This window comes from Lissotriton helveticus, chromosome 8, assembly GCF_964261635.1.
Source record: "Lissotriton helveticus chromosome 8, aLisHel1.1, whole genome shotgun sequence".
NCBI lineage: Eukaryota > Metazoa > Chordata > Amphibia > Caudata > Salamandridae > Lissotriton > Lissotriton helveticus.
The window spans coordinates 1,246,731,080-1,246,747,065 of record NC_136069.1 but is presented as its reverse complement, the minus strand read 5'-3'; the positions used below and the strand labels follow the sequence as shown (position 1 = coordinate 1,246,747,065).

At 45.7% G+C, this 15,986-nt stretch overlaps 1 protein-coding gene across 1 annotated transcript in view; it reads right to left on the bottom strand.

Moving 5' to 3' along the window:
- HERC2 (HECT and RLD domain containing E3 ubiquitin protein ligase 2) overlaps positions 1-15,986 on the bottom strand; it is a 1,611,099-nt gene that overhangs the window by 506,886 nt on the left and 1,088,227 nt on the right. The window contains 1 exon segment of the mRNA XM_078658234.1: positions 6,403-6,589. Within this exon segment, the coding sequence (XP_078514360.1) occupies positions 6,403-6,589 (187 nt within the window).

The following is a 15,986-nucleotide window of genomic DNA, read 5'->3' as shown; positions in this document are numbered from 1 at the left end:
AATTCCAAAGTGGTTAATCTGCCTAATCTTGGGTTACTATGTAGTATGTTCAGCTGGTACTCCAAATATATTTGTTTCAACTGTTTCTTGGAGTTCTGGGACAGTGTTTGTGGCTCGTTCCAATAATCACTTAAACCAAGCTTAACAAACTATGCTTTCACATAACGCAGCGAGGGGAGAGTTAGCAGTTCGTCTTAGGCTATTATTTCTTTAAGGCCTTCTCAATAGTGATTCAACTCCTGTATCGTCCACAACCTCACCCAGAACAGCAGAGGTCTATATTTTTCAACATGTTCTATCCGCTTTACGTTAAGGTCATGAAAAAGGGGTGTTAAAGGTCTAGCCATCGATAAGCCTAATAGCCTTCTCATGAATTTATTTGTAAAGCTGCCTTGAATTTTCTATGCCCCACAGCTCAGCCCCATACAATGCTGCGGCCCTGGCTTTATACTTGTATATCTCTAGAGCTGGCGTAACAGCTTTTATTGTACACTTATGATATTTACTATAGACTGCCCTTGCACCATGTTTAAGAATCATTCTTGTGTGATTTATTTGGGGGTTCCACAACACACCAGAGTCTATTTTAACACGCAGATAATTAAAATGTGAGACCATTTCAAGATTTTTCTTACCAACATGGATGTTTTTCTTAAAGGACAGATGAGGTTTCAAGGACATACTTTTGGTCTTGCTTATGTTTATTTCCAATCATTTTCCAGTTCTCTGCGAGGCCCCCTCTCTTAATAAAATATATATATATTTTTTTTTTTTTAAAGAGTCGCCCGCAGGGAAAGTTGCTGGAGGCCCGGCACCTTTTCTCAACCACGATGCAAAGGGGCTTCCTGGCACACAATTTGTTGGGAGATGAAGTCCCCTTGGCTGTTGAGAGTCCTTGGGGGCCTACAACCCCTCCTGTTACCTCAAGTCCCACACAGAGGGATTGTCGAGAGGTGATTGGTTGTCCCGCTCCCTTTGTACATCACTCTACAAACGCGCCTCCTGGAGCACTACTGGTTAGGGAATGAAGTTGCCTTGGATGCTGAGGGTCCCTGGTGGCCAAGAAACCCTTCGGTTACCTCCAGTAAGTTCCAAACAGTGAGATTTCTGAGAGGTCTTCATAGGCCCCAGCCCCTTTCGGCACCACACAGCAAACTTGACTACTAGTTAAAAAAAAAAAAAATGAAATTCACTTAAAAAACCAACAGTAACAGGGAAATTATAGTTCGGAATCAGAATTTAAAAAACTCAGAAATTCACAGAAAAAAAACAAAGGTTACAGGAACATTCTAGATAGACTACGAATTCACTCATACAAAACAATAGAAATTCAGCAGGTATAGCTCATGGAGCTAATTATAACTTACACCCCCGCAATGCACTGCTATGAACTCACATATTACATCACTCATGACATGGTCAGGGACCTCACTGATGGCATCTCAAATGACATCAGTGATAACATCATCCACAGAACCACTCATACACCCACTCACACTCCTACATAACCTCTTGCATGCCCACTCAGACACCCACACAACAAGTCACACACCCATGCACAGATCCATACAAGTAACTCATACATCCACTTCCTCATCCATACAGCCACTCACACACCCACTTACTCATACAGATACTCATACAACTAGGCAGTCACCCAAACAGCAACTCACAGCCACACCTACACCCATACAGCTACTACACACTCAATTATTTACCTATATATCCTCTCACATACCCACTCACTCACCCATACAGCCTCTCCACACAGCCGCTAACTCACTCATACAACTAATCACACACTGACACACACAACCACTTACATGCCCATTCACACATCCATCCAAGTACCCACACATCTGCTCACTCACACATACAGTCATTGTTAATGTTAATGTTATGTTATGTTAATGTTATAATGAGTTTTATATAGTGCTCAGCTACTCAGAGGAGTGTCCCGGCGCTTTAAAAACCTGCAGCGGTACAGGGACAGGAGAAAAATGCCAGATACTACTGAACAAAAAGCCAGGACTTAAGATCTTTTCCAAAGGCTAACAGGTTGACAGTCTTTCTCAGAGGAGCCGGCAAGGCGTTCCGCAACTGAGGGGCCAGGCGTCTAAAAGAACGGCCTCCTATGCGGGCTCGTCTAATGGCCGGAACAGAAGCCAAGGCCAGGGAGGCTGACCTAAGCGATCTGGATGGCTGGTAAAAAACCAACCGTTTGCTGATATATTTGGCGCCCGTGCCGTGGAGGGCCTTGAAGGCCAGAGTGAGCGTCTTAAAAACAATTCGTTTTTTCGAATTGGAAGCCAGTGCAAGGTTTTCAGGAGATCTTTAGCACTGGCTCTCCGATGGAGTCCGAAGATGGCTCGTGCGGCAGAGTTTTGGACTATTTGCAAACGTGATAGAAGATACTCCGGAAGTCCGAGATAAAGCATGTTGGCATAGTCCAAGTGAGAGCCAATTAGTGCCTGCACAGTGATCTTTCTATGGGCCAGAGAGAGTAAAGGGAGAAATTTCCTTAGCATTTTGAGAAGGCCGAAGCATTTCCCGACTAGACCAAGAATTTGGGGCTTGAAGGTAAGGCCATTATCTATTTTCACTCCTAGGTTCTTGGCCGTATTGGAAGCGGCGGAGGGAGGAAACATGGCCTCGGGCCACCAAGACTGCCACCGAGGGTCGGAAGGGCATCCGAAGAAGAGCACCTCGGATTTATCCGAGTTGCACTTGAGGCTATTGAGCTGGAACCATTGGAAAACAGCCCCCAGGCAATCTCTAATACTCTCCCCATTGAAGTCAGAACCCTTCTCACAGGAAAAGAGGAGCTGGGTGTCGTAAGCGTACGAAACGATCTGGGCACCATAAGACTCCGCCAGTGCCGCCAAGGGGGTCATATAGATGTTAAAGAGAGCAGGGCTCAAAATAGAGCCCTGCGGAACTCCAACCTCCAAAGGCGGCACCACGGCGGAGAGCGGAGGAGCCCAGACCGTTTGACGGCGGTCCGCTAGGAAGGACGCGAACCAACTGAACACCGTCCCCCGCAGACCAATCTCCCTGAGTCTTAGAAGGAGACCGCTGTGGGGGACGGTGTCGAAGGCCACCGAAAGATCAAGCATCACCAACATCACCTTACCCCCCCGAATCCAAGACCTCCTTAATTGCCTCCGTTACTTCTAGCAGCACTGTCTCCGTGATCATGTTAGTGTGGAAGCCAGACAGTCACTCTCCAAAAAAGCCATTCACACAGCAACACATTCAACTGAGCTCCCGCTCAAAGAGCTACTCACTCACCCATACAACACATTTAAGTTGAAGCTGGGTGAGCTTATGTCCCCCACTATAGCAGTACAATGTGGAGTTCCACAGGGCTCAGCGCTAAGTCCAGTGCTGTTCAACGTTTATGTGACCCCCCTGGCCAAAATTATAAGGGACTGTGGCTATCAGGTGTTATCGTACGCTGATGACACACAGATTATTGTCTCGGCAAATCAGTCAGGGAAAGACGGTGCGGCTAAATTCAAGGCCTGTGTGGAGAGGGTTGCTTCCTGGATGGTAAGAAACTATCTCAAGCTTAACGGTGAGAAAACGGAGGTGTTGGTAATAGGTAAGAACCAGGATCTGTGGAACGAGGAATGGTGGCCCACAGCTCTGGGCGAATGCCCTCGGCCGGCAAAATTCGTAAAGAATTTGGGCGTCATTATTGATTCCACCTTATCTTTTGACCGACAGGTAAATAGAACGGTCAGTACCTGCTGTTCTATTATCCGCACTCTGAGGAAGATAGCCCCGTTCTTATCTCCCGAGGCGCGCAAACAATCGATGGTCGCCCTGGTGCTATCCAGGATTGATTATTGTAACGCCCTCTACTGTGGGATTAACCAGAAGGAGATATATAAACTCCAGGTTATCCAAAATGCTGCCTCGCGATTAGTCTTGAATCTCCCGAGACGTTCATCAGCGACGGCAGCAAGAAAAGAACTGCATTGGTTGCCTGTACAGGCAAGAATTTCATTTAAAGTTCTGTGTCTTGCTCACAGTGTTTTTTTTGGATCAGGTCCAAAAGGGGTTAAGGGCCTGTTGAAGACCTATACTCCAAACCGAGCTCTTCGATCTGCCTCAAGGAATATGCTGGAGGTGCCGAGAATCAGCAAAGCGAGGTGGGGCGGTAGAGCTTTTTCTTGGCTTGTTCCTAGGCTTTGGAACTCGCTCCCGCCTGAACTGGCCACCCAACCTTCACTGTCCATCTTTCGCAAATTGCTGAAAACGTGGCTGTTTCCTTCTTCGTGTTAGTTCCTTAGGAATTTGGCTCTGCTTTTCTCCTCTAACTCTACGAACTGGCTATGATTATTCTTGCTCTTGGTATTTCTCAGGTTCTAGCGCCTTGATACCCTTTTTGGGTTTAGTGTCACTATTTCCAACTCGACTTTTAGCGCTATATAAATCTTATTCTATTCTATTCTATTCTATTTACACACCCAACCACTCACTCATACAGCTATTCAGACACCCACTCACTCACCCATAGTCACTCACCTACCCATTCAGCCATTGACACAGCCACTCACACACCCACACAGCTACTCACACACCTACCTGTACACCTACACAACCCCTCACACACCCATTCATGTACCCATATAGCCACACAGACACCCACTTACCCACAGATACACACAGCCACTCACATTTTTATGTTAGAAGTAGTATCTCTCATTAGTAGTACACCTAATATGCGCATTAAACTTTTGTAGTAGCTTAGCATATATGTTTAGCACTCAAACTCTTAGAATACACACTCACTGGATGATGGCATTTGAGATGGCAGCAGTGATATCAATGACCATGTCATGAGTGATGCAATATGTGAGGTTATAAGTAGTGCACTGGGGGGGCTTAAGTTATAGTTAGCTCAGGTAATTATAAATGCTGGATTTCAATGGTTTTGCACAAGTGAAATCTGAGCACAACTATAACATCCCTGTACCCTTTGTTTTTTAAGTGAATTTGATATATATATATTTTTTTTTTACCAAGGTAGTATGTGATAGCATCCGGTAGTTCTTTTTTGGCAAGCGCACAGTAGGTCTTAATGCAAAGCATCATTGGTTTGGTCAAGGCCCTCTTCTGGACAGCCTAGCCCTTCTTGGTGACAACATGACAAATAGGGGATCATCAAATCATAATTCCTTACATAGGTCAATATAGTAGTTGACTGCTCTACAAATGTTCAACCTAAGATGCCTCTCCTCCTCCCTGGTAGGATAATGGGTAGTGCAGTGGAAAATTCAAGATCAAGCAGAACGCATTCCTGAGGGCTCCATGTGGCGGAAGCTGGAGGGCACATAACAGCAGGCACAGTGCAGTGGTGAAAATGTCCACCAGATTAGTGGTCAAGAAGGCAAAGTCTGTTTGCACCACCTCTAGAGGCAGGCGCCACTCATGGCCACCAAGTTAAAACACACTCAGGAAGTCACCCTTCATATTCAGATAACGTGCCAGGTCATTGGCAAATACTTAGATCTAGTGTGCTTGGGCACAGATTCACGGACTCACCAATTCCTGACACAAAAGCCAAGAGCCTACCCTGCCTTGCTTTTTTATATACCACATCGCCGTCATACTGTAGCAAGGATGTGGACACACCGACAGCAAAGGGAGGGCAGGAAAACTTTCAAGGCCGTCAGGCAACTCACCCACAGCTCAAGCAGGTTGATGAGGGAACCTTGCTCCTCTGAAAACCAATGTCCTCTGATTTTCAGCTCATCCAAGTGGGTACCTCATGCTAGAGTGGAGGCATCTGTCACCATCATGGTCACTGCTGGTGGGAGACAAAAGGACTTCCCACAGCTGTGGTGCTCCTCTAAAACCCACTACATGATGTACACCACAGCACCTGGAGAGATTCTGATGTTCTCCTTCACTTCACCCCATTCTAGAACTGTTGCACATCACCACAGCACCTGGAGAGATTCTGATGTTCTCCTTCAGTTCACCGAAATTCTAGAACTGATGCAGATGGAGACACCACTGCAGTAACCAAAGCATGAGATCGACATGGAAACCGACATCAAGTAAAAGAATACACAGAAGAAATTAGAGTACTCAAGTAGGGCCTAACGATTTGGAGACAGAACCTTACGATGTATAGCGGGAATTAGTTTTCTCTTAATATGCAGGAAGAAAGGTGGTGTCATCAAAATGTAAAGCAAAACTGTGGAGTTGTTGGAATCTTGGGTGAAGGATTGCAAACATATTAATCAACGTATTTACTAAATCAATAACAAGTTTAAGTAATATCACATGATTTATTTTGTGCACAGACAGAGCTCTCCAGGGACAGAAGGAGCCCTGTACAGAACTGTGATTATCAATGTGATTGTAAAGTGTATAATTGCAACTTACCTCTCCTTTCTTGTCATGCCAGGAATTCGGGCTCAATCTATCTTCTAACTCCGTGGCTGTCCCAGCCTCTTCTCCATGAAGAGGGCTTGACACCGCAGAAATATCTGACGGTGGTGCAGGGGAGGAGGATGGACACTCCACTGGAGCTATCATATTGGCAGGCATCAGGGCTCCAACTACTGCATCCCTAGCCATGAGAAAACAGTTTTTCATGTGAAATTTACCAATATAATCATCAGCAATAATCATCAGCACTGAATAGGTCATGTTCGTGCATTCTTTAAAAATAAACTTATTGGCTTAAATTGAGGTTTCCTTTTTTATTTTTGTACTTATTCTATGTTTGAAAGAGACCCATACAAGAGAGGATGAAGAAGTTACTCACCATAAATAAACTAATGAGAGAAAAAAAAAAGCGATCACAGGCAATTTTTGCTAGCTATATCAAAGGTCTTGGCTCTAATGGCTGCTAGGACAGGAGAGAAGCTACTTAACGAACAAGTTACTTACCTTCGGTAAAAAAATGTAAATAAAATGTAAATGTAAATCCGTATTTGTAAAGCGCAAACCACTCACCCTTATGGGTCTCAAGGCGCTGGGGGCCATCGTGGAAATTAAGTGAGCTATCGCCCAGAGTCACATGGTGCTGAGCTGCCGCCGGAGCCGGGGATCGAACCGCGACCCCTGTGCTTCGAAGTCAACTGCCCTGACCGCTGCCCCACATCACTCAACGGTAACGCCTTATCCAGTAGAGACTATCTTGCGGCAGACTCCTTACCTTAGGAATTACCTCCAGGCGTCAGACTGGATCCAGAAACTTTTTCGTAAGCAGTACACCTGCGCATCTGTAGTTGGCATCATTCAGATCTGCGTGGGCGTCAGCAGTGTAATCTGCGCCGGAAGGGACATTTGCGGTGACTATATAAGCGTCATCCAGGCATGCTGACGTCAGTTATTTTTCACAGCTTTCCATGCCAGAAGTGCAGAGACACGAAGTACACTGGCCACTGCAGTGGAACTAAGGCAATGGGTAGGTCAGTGGAAATCTAAAGCCCTGAAAGGGGACGAAATCCTGTCCCTAGAAATCCGTTCGCAGAGCAGGGAGGATGGGGGAGGGGGGAGGGGGGTCAGTAAGGAATCTGCGGCTAGATAGAGTCTCTACCAGATAAGGCATTACCAAAGGTAAGTAACTTGTTCATCTGCTAGAGACTTCTAGCAGCAGATTCCTTAACTTGGAATACATACCCAAGGGGCTCTGGTGGAATGAGCACACAAACCCACAGGGGGTTGATTTTTAGCAGAGCACAATACATTTAGAGATTTCTGCTTCTGCACGGCCTGTCCCTTCTCTTCTTCAGAACTGTCTGCGCTTGACTTTGGAAGCTAACTTTCAACTGAACTAACGAAAACCTTGTATATGGCTCGCGCACGATCGCGGTCGGCCTGAACTTGCGACATTCACCGGTCTCGCAAGTCCAGATAAACGCAAATGGCCCCTTGTGCCTGTAGACCCTATACTTGCCTTAAATCTTTAAAATGGTAAATCTGGTTCAACCGATTGTAATTTTGTAATTTTGCTATTAAATAATGATTTACATTTTACTCTATCTTTCTAAACTGGTGAGGAATACTTCTTGTGTTGTGTTTTCACTTTATTACTGTTTATATGCTGCATAAATACTTTACGCATTGCCTCTAAGTTAACTATGACTGCTTTTGTGCTAAGCTACCAGAGAGTTAAGCACAGGTTAATTTAGGAACATGTTGTGGTTCACCCTGACAAGGGTTGTGGCTGTTTGAGTAGTCTTTCACTCCCCCTCAAAAACAACCCCATTTCTCCCAGCTTATGTGCATAAGTGTAAGTGATAATTACTAATGTTTACATTTAGAAATGATATATATGTTTTGACCTTGTGCTTTGCCTATGTGCAATTAACAAGGTATTTTATCCTGGTACTGACGAAAAGCCTTAGGGGATAGGCTAGAAATATGTAGACCAAGAGACAGACACTCATTACAGTGTAAGTATCCACATCCCCCCTTTTTAATAATACCAGCTACAGCTAATAAAGTTTAGACTCTACATAGCCAGGTATTTCTTTACAGAAACTCACCTACTTGACCCTCCCATCCTCATATCACCAATCACTTAATCACCCAATAGTCAAAGTCCTACAAAGTGCTTCCGCGTGTCAATCGGTTGTAGCACGCCCCGTCCACAGCGGGGCGGGAAGAACCCGATGATGAAGCATGCCACCATGGGACAGTTCTGTTGGTGAGGGTTATTTTAGGAAACTCATTGTTTTCCTTGAACCATAATTAAGCCCTACGGTGGGACCGTTACTTCTAGGACGAGAATACCAATACAAGACCCATGAAACAACAATGTTTGTTGAGACACTATTACAAGGGATAGTGACCACTGGTATACAAACTAGAATAGATACAGGGTTTAACCCTTTGTTCAATAGGTCTTCACAGCGTGGGGGGGGTGGGCAGGGAGTTAATGAATCTGCGGCTAGACTGTCTCTCTACCAGATATTATGTTAACAAAGGTAAGTAAGTTGTACATCTGATAGAGACATCTAGACGCAGATTCCTACACTTATGAATTAAATACCATAGTTATACCCACCTGGAGGAGGGTCTGTGAACTAATCCTACAATAGTTCTCAAAGAGAACCAGCCAGTTAATGCAAACAACCGAGTAAATGTAAGTAGCAATAGTAGGAAAAGGTCATGGCTCTTAATAGTACCTATGATCACTATCAAAGAATACATAAATAATCAACCACCATATAGGCCAGAAATAATAGAGCCCTGAGGGGAAAAAGATGGTAAAAAACCCCTAAATAACAATCTTACAATTACCAGATAATATTATCTATCCCCCCAAGGGAAAAGAGAACTCGAGGACCAAAAGAGACAAGAACAAGACAAAAGCATTGCGAGCCGTATTCTCCACATCAATAAAGAAATAGCAGTAAAAAATCGTCCTGATAAAATCCATAAATAAAGACTCCCAGGACTAATCCTTTATTACACCAAGATGAATGAACCTCAATACAAAATTGAAGACATAATCCATACACCATGAAAGGAGGACAATAATAGCTCCCCAATGCATGAAATATTTGCTTGAACAAAATGACCAACCAAAGGTTACATCACATATTGTAAAGATGTTAAAAAATAACACCACCAGCTTTGAATCTGGTATAGGTTTCCAGCAAGTATGCTGGACGTATAAAATCTTCAGGACTGTTAAATTAGATGTATACCTCAAAAAGACCAGTAATATCTAAATCTTAGACCGAAAAACATATGCGGAAACATTGTGAGAGAGAAAAAATACCTTCTTATTCCAAACTGATTCCTACTATGTAGCGCATGACTCGAAAACAGCCTTAATTATTTCAGACACTACCTCTCAGACAGTCTAAAGCATTGAGCTTATACTACCGTGTTCCAAGATTTAACAAAGGAATTACCTATGCCTTCCATGAAAGGAGGGATCTACAAACCCTTTGTATTCCAAGAATACAATCCTGGTTGTTCAAAATTGAAACACTCATAATACATATGTAGTCTGCTTCATGGAAAGAAAACGTACTGCACAAAATATCCTGGTTAGAAAAAAAGACGGGCGATATTGAAAGGTAGTATCAAAGAAAAATAATGGCTATGAGCCCACCTAATGGCCCCCCAATGGTCATATAATATAGTCCACAAAGGACCAATCCAATAGCAAAAAAAAAAAAGAGTAGACTGCTTAAGTAGTACACATACAAGCTATACAATAGCCAACAAATACTCCACATCACAGTAAAATAAAAGAACAAAACAGCTATGCAGATGCAAAGACCATCCGGAGATCAATAACCGGAGGAAAACACTCTCTAAATAAGAAAGAAGTAGTGCTTAACATTTCAACGCCACAAGCACAACAACAGTGTAGGCAGGAAAACAAACCTTTACCTAACTTAAAGATCCATGACCATGGCAGTATAAAAAGGGAAGCAAAAGATCTGAAGTACGAGTTACTTACCTTCGGTAACGATGTATCTGGTAGAGACTATTCTAGCAGCAGATTCCTGAACGTAGAATAATCCCCAGGCGTGAGACTGGATCCGGAAAACTTTTTGCCACAGCATCCCTGCGCGCCGGGGGGAACGGCACCATGTGACTCCGCCCTGACGTCGTCCGCGTCCGTGACATCAGCGAGGATACATAAGCCCCACCCTGGCGCGCTACGTCAGTTTTCTTTGGAGAACTTTTCCGCGCCACAATGCGGAACCATCACAAACAAAAATTGTGAGAATACGGGAACAGCGGGCGAAAAAATCAGCTAAACAGAAAGGGAAGAAACGAATGGTGAGGAACAGCACCATCCAGAATAGTGCCAGGTACAACACACCAAAAGTCCTGGAAGGAAAGAACAGGGCCCAGTTACTGAAAAGCAAGTCTGCAAACACATACAACAGCCTCCCCAGGGGCAGAAAGCATATGAAAAATTGCACAGCAGACAAAGTCTGCCACCACCGCCCAGAAAGAGAGAAGGGTACCAAGGCCAGAACGAAAGAGCAATGACAATTCATCCCCAGACAACACCAGCAGGGAGAGACACCCCTAAAAGAGCTAAAGGTTGAGACCCGGCCAAGGGACCTCAACCCCAAGGACTGCAAATGAGTCAGAAGTGCAAGCAAAAAGAGGAAGAAGGACACGAGCAACCCCACACTGGAGGCCAGGGTGCAGGGCCGCAGAAGCACCCATGAAGGCATCAACCAATCACCAGAAAGCAACAAATGGAGCAAAAAACAAGATCAGCATCCCCCTAGGGAGGGAGTAAGAAAAGGCACTCGCAGGAGACAACCACCAGGCGGCAGGCGAGTGCAGAAGACGAAAGAAGGGTCCTTGTAGAACGGGGAGGAAGGGCGGGTCGTGAAGGAATCTGCAGCTAGAATCATCTCTACCAGATACATCGTTACCGAAGGTAAGTAACTCGTACTAGCCACAGATTTCTTAACGTAGAATAGATACCCTATCCATACCCAAGAGGAAGGGGGGTCTGCGAGAGGACCTACCCAGCCTGAACAAACACAGGGCCCCAATAGGGGGTGAGTGGCCGCTGACAAGCACCACCAAACTGAACGCCTGGAATACGCCGAGCTCAACACAAAGGCAAGGCCAGAAACAATCCCTAACGACCCCTAGAAGGAGACCGCTCTGGACAAAACCGATCCACGCAGAAGTGCGACCAGTCGGAAGATAAGAGAAGAAACAAGTAGGGCGGACCAAACCGTCAACACAGGAAATTATCCCTTATGGAACACCAGACAGGGAGACCAAGCCGAACGGCAGACAAAAGGGCAAAATCATCGCAGTACAACGCTGTAGATGGCAAAGACACACCCAGGCAAGACCAAGAAGCGCACCGGCGTAATACAGCAACACCAGGAAAGGCAAGGAACCCACAAAGGGGAGTCCACACCCTCCCAGTGTAAGACAGAGCTATACAATAGCTACAAGTACTCCACTTAGAGTATGACACATCCCAAAGAAATTATAGGAACCACTCTTAGGGAAGTAAATCCCGCATCAGAGAACAAAACCATAAAACCTGCTGCAGAACCACAGAAGGCTTAGAAATCAGCCCAAAAAGTACACTCTTGACAAAAAGGGGCTGAACCAGCAGCCAACGTAAGAGAGGGGGCAACCAAGGGACCCCGAAGGCACAGCAAACCACACAGAAAGTGTAATGGTCACTCCAAACACCAGATTCCAGGAGCAAGTGGGATAACACCTCCCACCAAGTCCCGGAGGATCAGCAAACCAGCCTACGGAGGAGGAGGAGGGGCGGAACCGAACCCGCAAGAAGACACTGAATGGCAGAGTCTGCATGAGCATGAGACAGAAGGACCCCATCAAAGGGCAGGTCAACCAGACGCTCCCTAATATTTTCAGGAAAAACAGCATCACGTAGCCAAGCATGGCGACGGAGAGCCACAGAAGTGGCCATAGCACGGCCGAGAGCATCGGCAACATCCAATGCCGCAAGAAGAATAAACGCGGCCAACTCCCTACCATCCAACACATGGCTCCGCAGATCAGCATGGGCACCCTCATCGGAGACATGAGAAAGAAGGGACTACACAGAGTTCCACAGGCTGGAAGTAGCCCTAGCCAACACACACAGAGTGTTGAGCACCCGCAAGGCAGCACTGGAAGAAGCGAAGACGTTACGCCCTCATGAATCCAGCCACCAAGCCTCTCAAGACGGGGGGAACAACACCAAAGGCAAGGACGCAAAAGCTGTCTATAGAAGAGAACCTTGGCTAGAATGTTATTGTCCATGTTAATCATGGACAGAGGACGATAAGATTCACAGCGCTGAGGGTTTTTGCCTGGCTTGAGGATCCTCACGATGAGCGCCTCTCGCAGAGATGGGGGCAGGGGACAGACAAAGAGACATTCCTTGTGGGAGGACACTAGGATTACCTTAGTACACTCCCCACACCAGAGCTTAATTTATAAAAATGGAAGTGCCAGGGCCCTTCTCAGAAGGCCACTGCAGTCTGCACCACCCACACCTGCATGTGCTGCCGACCGCGAAACCAATGTAACACCTAACAATCACACTCGTACAAGTGTGACAATTCAGACTGTTTCAGGCCACATAAAGCTTAATAATGGAATGACAGGCTGGTATTATTCATTTTCAATGTATATTGACTTAATGAACAAGTTACTTACCCTACTCTCCAGACTTGACTGTCAAGGCACTAATGCTTAGTAAAAGTGTGCAGCGAGGCCCACATGGCTGCCTGACAGATGTCTTGCAGGGGAACACCACGTCCCAATGCAGTAATAGCTGCTGTTGCTCTGGTAGAATGGGCGCGCAACCCCACTGGAGGTTTCTTTTTAGCCAGAGAATAACAGGCCTTGATACACAAGACGACCCAGCGGGAGATAATCCTCTTGTGTACAGCCCAGCCTTTCTTGGCATCCACGTAGCCAACAAAGAGCTGGTCATCCACCCGGGAACTGTTGTGTGCGATTCAGGTAGAATGAGAGTGCACGTTTTGGGTCCAGACAGGGGGAGCCTCTCTTCCTCTCTGGAAGGGTGAGGAGGCAGTAAGAAAGTGGGCAAGGTGATAGTTTTCCCGATGTGGAAGGCAGTGACAACCTTTGGCAAGAAAGAAAGACGGGTGCAAAACATAACATTTTTTGGGGGTTATTCTGCAAACAAACATTTCCATAAAGAGGTTCCAATTCATCAATGGCACTTAAAGCACGTACACAGTACAGTAGAGAGTGCATAGGTGATTATAGCAATGGAGGCACATAAACATTACAGTGAGCGTCTACATACAGTCACATCATACCCGCAATAATATAGGGATCTCCAAGTGCAGGCACTTGCCCCATAATAGAGCGATCCCAAAAAAAAGAAAACCACCTTCCAACATGTGTCCCAACATGTTTCTCCTATTGAGACTGTGGATTGGATTCCGGTGTGAGCGAGGATGGATGCTCAATTAGATACATGGTATGGGGCCCCATATATCTCGAGGTCTAGAGGGTGCGGGAATTAATTCAGAGTAAATGTTCAGTTGTTCCTGCCACAAGATCATGTCCCTCGACCAATCCTTAAATTTTGGAGCCCTGCCCCTGCCCATCTGCAAGCAACCCTCTGTCTGGCTTGTAGTATGCTAAATGCTACAAATCTACGCTGTGCTGCAGGTATCGTCTCTGTGCAGCCTAGTAATGCCAGCACCGGGGACGTCGGTATGTCTAAAATAGTCATATGTTGCGGTGTGGTGTACTACGCCACAGTCCCATGCCAGATGAAAGAAATCAGCGTTATCCGTCCTACATCTGTCACAGTGGGCTTTATCCCGTAACCCATATCGATGTAACCTGGTGGGGGTGTAATATAGACGGTGTAGATATTTATAATGGGTAATGCGTAATCTACTATTCGGGGAGACAAGCTTAGTCTGTTGACAGCAATAGTCCCATTGCTGATCAGTAATGTCATGCCCCAGTTCAGCGCACCACCTGGCACGCGCTGGGTAAGGAGTGTATTCCATTTCAGTGTATACACTGTGAAACAAAGTGGAGACTTGGTGGGAAGCGTCTGTAGTGCGCAACAAGTGATGTAGTGGGCCTAACGTGGGAGGCTTCATAGGGTACAATGGTGTGTGTTCCCTTAACCGCACGTATAGAAAGTATTCCATAGGGGATGGCTGGGATGCCTGAAATAGCTGCGAAATGTCCCTGAATTTCCCATTAAGATAGAGCAACTGATGTTGGCTTTAGATTTGGTTTTGGCAAATATTCCCTCTTGTAGTAATGGTATTTTGGGGTGGTTGTGAGTGGGAGCAACGGAGAGTAAAGCATTGATGTCTTAAGTACATGAGAGAGGCGGAGCCAGGCCTTAATAGTACAATCAACTGAGGATGGTCCTTCGGGTCTGCACTCCGGAATTGACTTGATAACCCCATCCAGCGGGATTGGGTGTGCCAGCCAATGTTCTGTAGCTACTTGAGTGTATCTGGGGGGATGGAACCAATAATATGCAAAGTGCGCCTGGGCGCATAAACAATACAACTCAAAATTGGGAACATCAACCCCTCCTTGGGAAAATGGGCAGGTGAGTATGTTCCACTGTAGCAGTGGTTGCTTACCGCCCCAAACTAACCATATGAGCTCCGATCGGAGTATGTTAAAAAACAGGTCGGCCAGTCTATCTTGGTGTGTTAAGAAATAAATATAAAAATTTGGAAAGGATAACCACTTTAACGAGCGATATACGGCCCGCAATGGTAAGGGGGAGGGCAATCCACCTAGTGATACAGCTTGTTATATGGTCGAGGGCACAACCATAATTACGTCCCAGCAGTTCTTCGCAATCATTGGTGATATGTACCCCCCGATATTTCACTCCCTCCGAACACCACTCAATAGGGTAGTCTACAGCAAATGGCACTGCAGCTGTGGTAATTGGGAAAGTTTGGGACTTAGCCCAGTTTATGTTTATTCCCGAAAGCTCACCAAATCTCACAAATTCCTGCAGAAGTGAATTGAGCTTGTGAATCGGATCTTTAACATAAAGGGCGAGGTCATCCGTATATAGAGAAATCAATATAGGACGTAAAAAGCAACAAAGGGCCTTTTCCTGATGATGCTGTCTAAGTCTCGCCACAAGAGGTTCAGTTGCAAGGGCAAAGAGAAGTGGGGAGAGGGGACATGCTTGACGAGTTCCCCGTGTGAGCATAATAGGGGATGAGGTGTGACTGTTTATTCTCACCCGGGCTGTGGGAGAGGTGTAGAGGAAACCCAATAGAAAGACCCATAAATTGAAGTATAGTGAACAAATAGTCCCATTCCACCAAATCAAAAGCATTCGTGGCGTCAAGAAAGACCGCCACGAGTGCCAGCTGGGGGTCAACATTATATAATGGAGAATAATGTACGCATGTTGTGGGAGGTGGCCCTCCCTGGCACGAAGCCTGCTTGATCAGGCAGTACTAATTTTTCCCTTAGAAGACTAAGTCGATTTGCCAGGAGTTTTGCAAGTA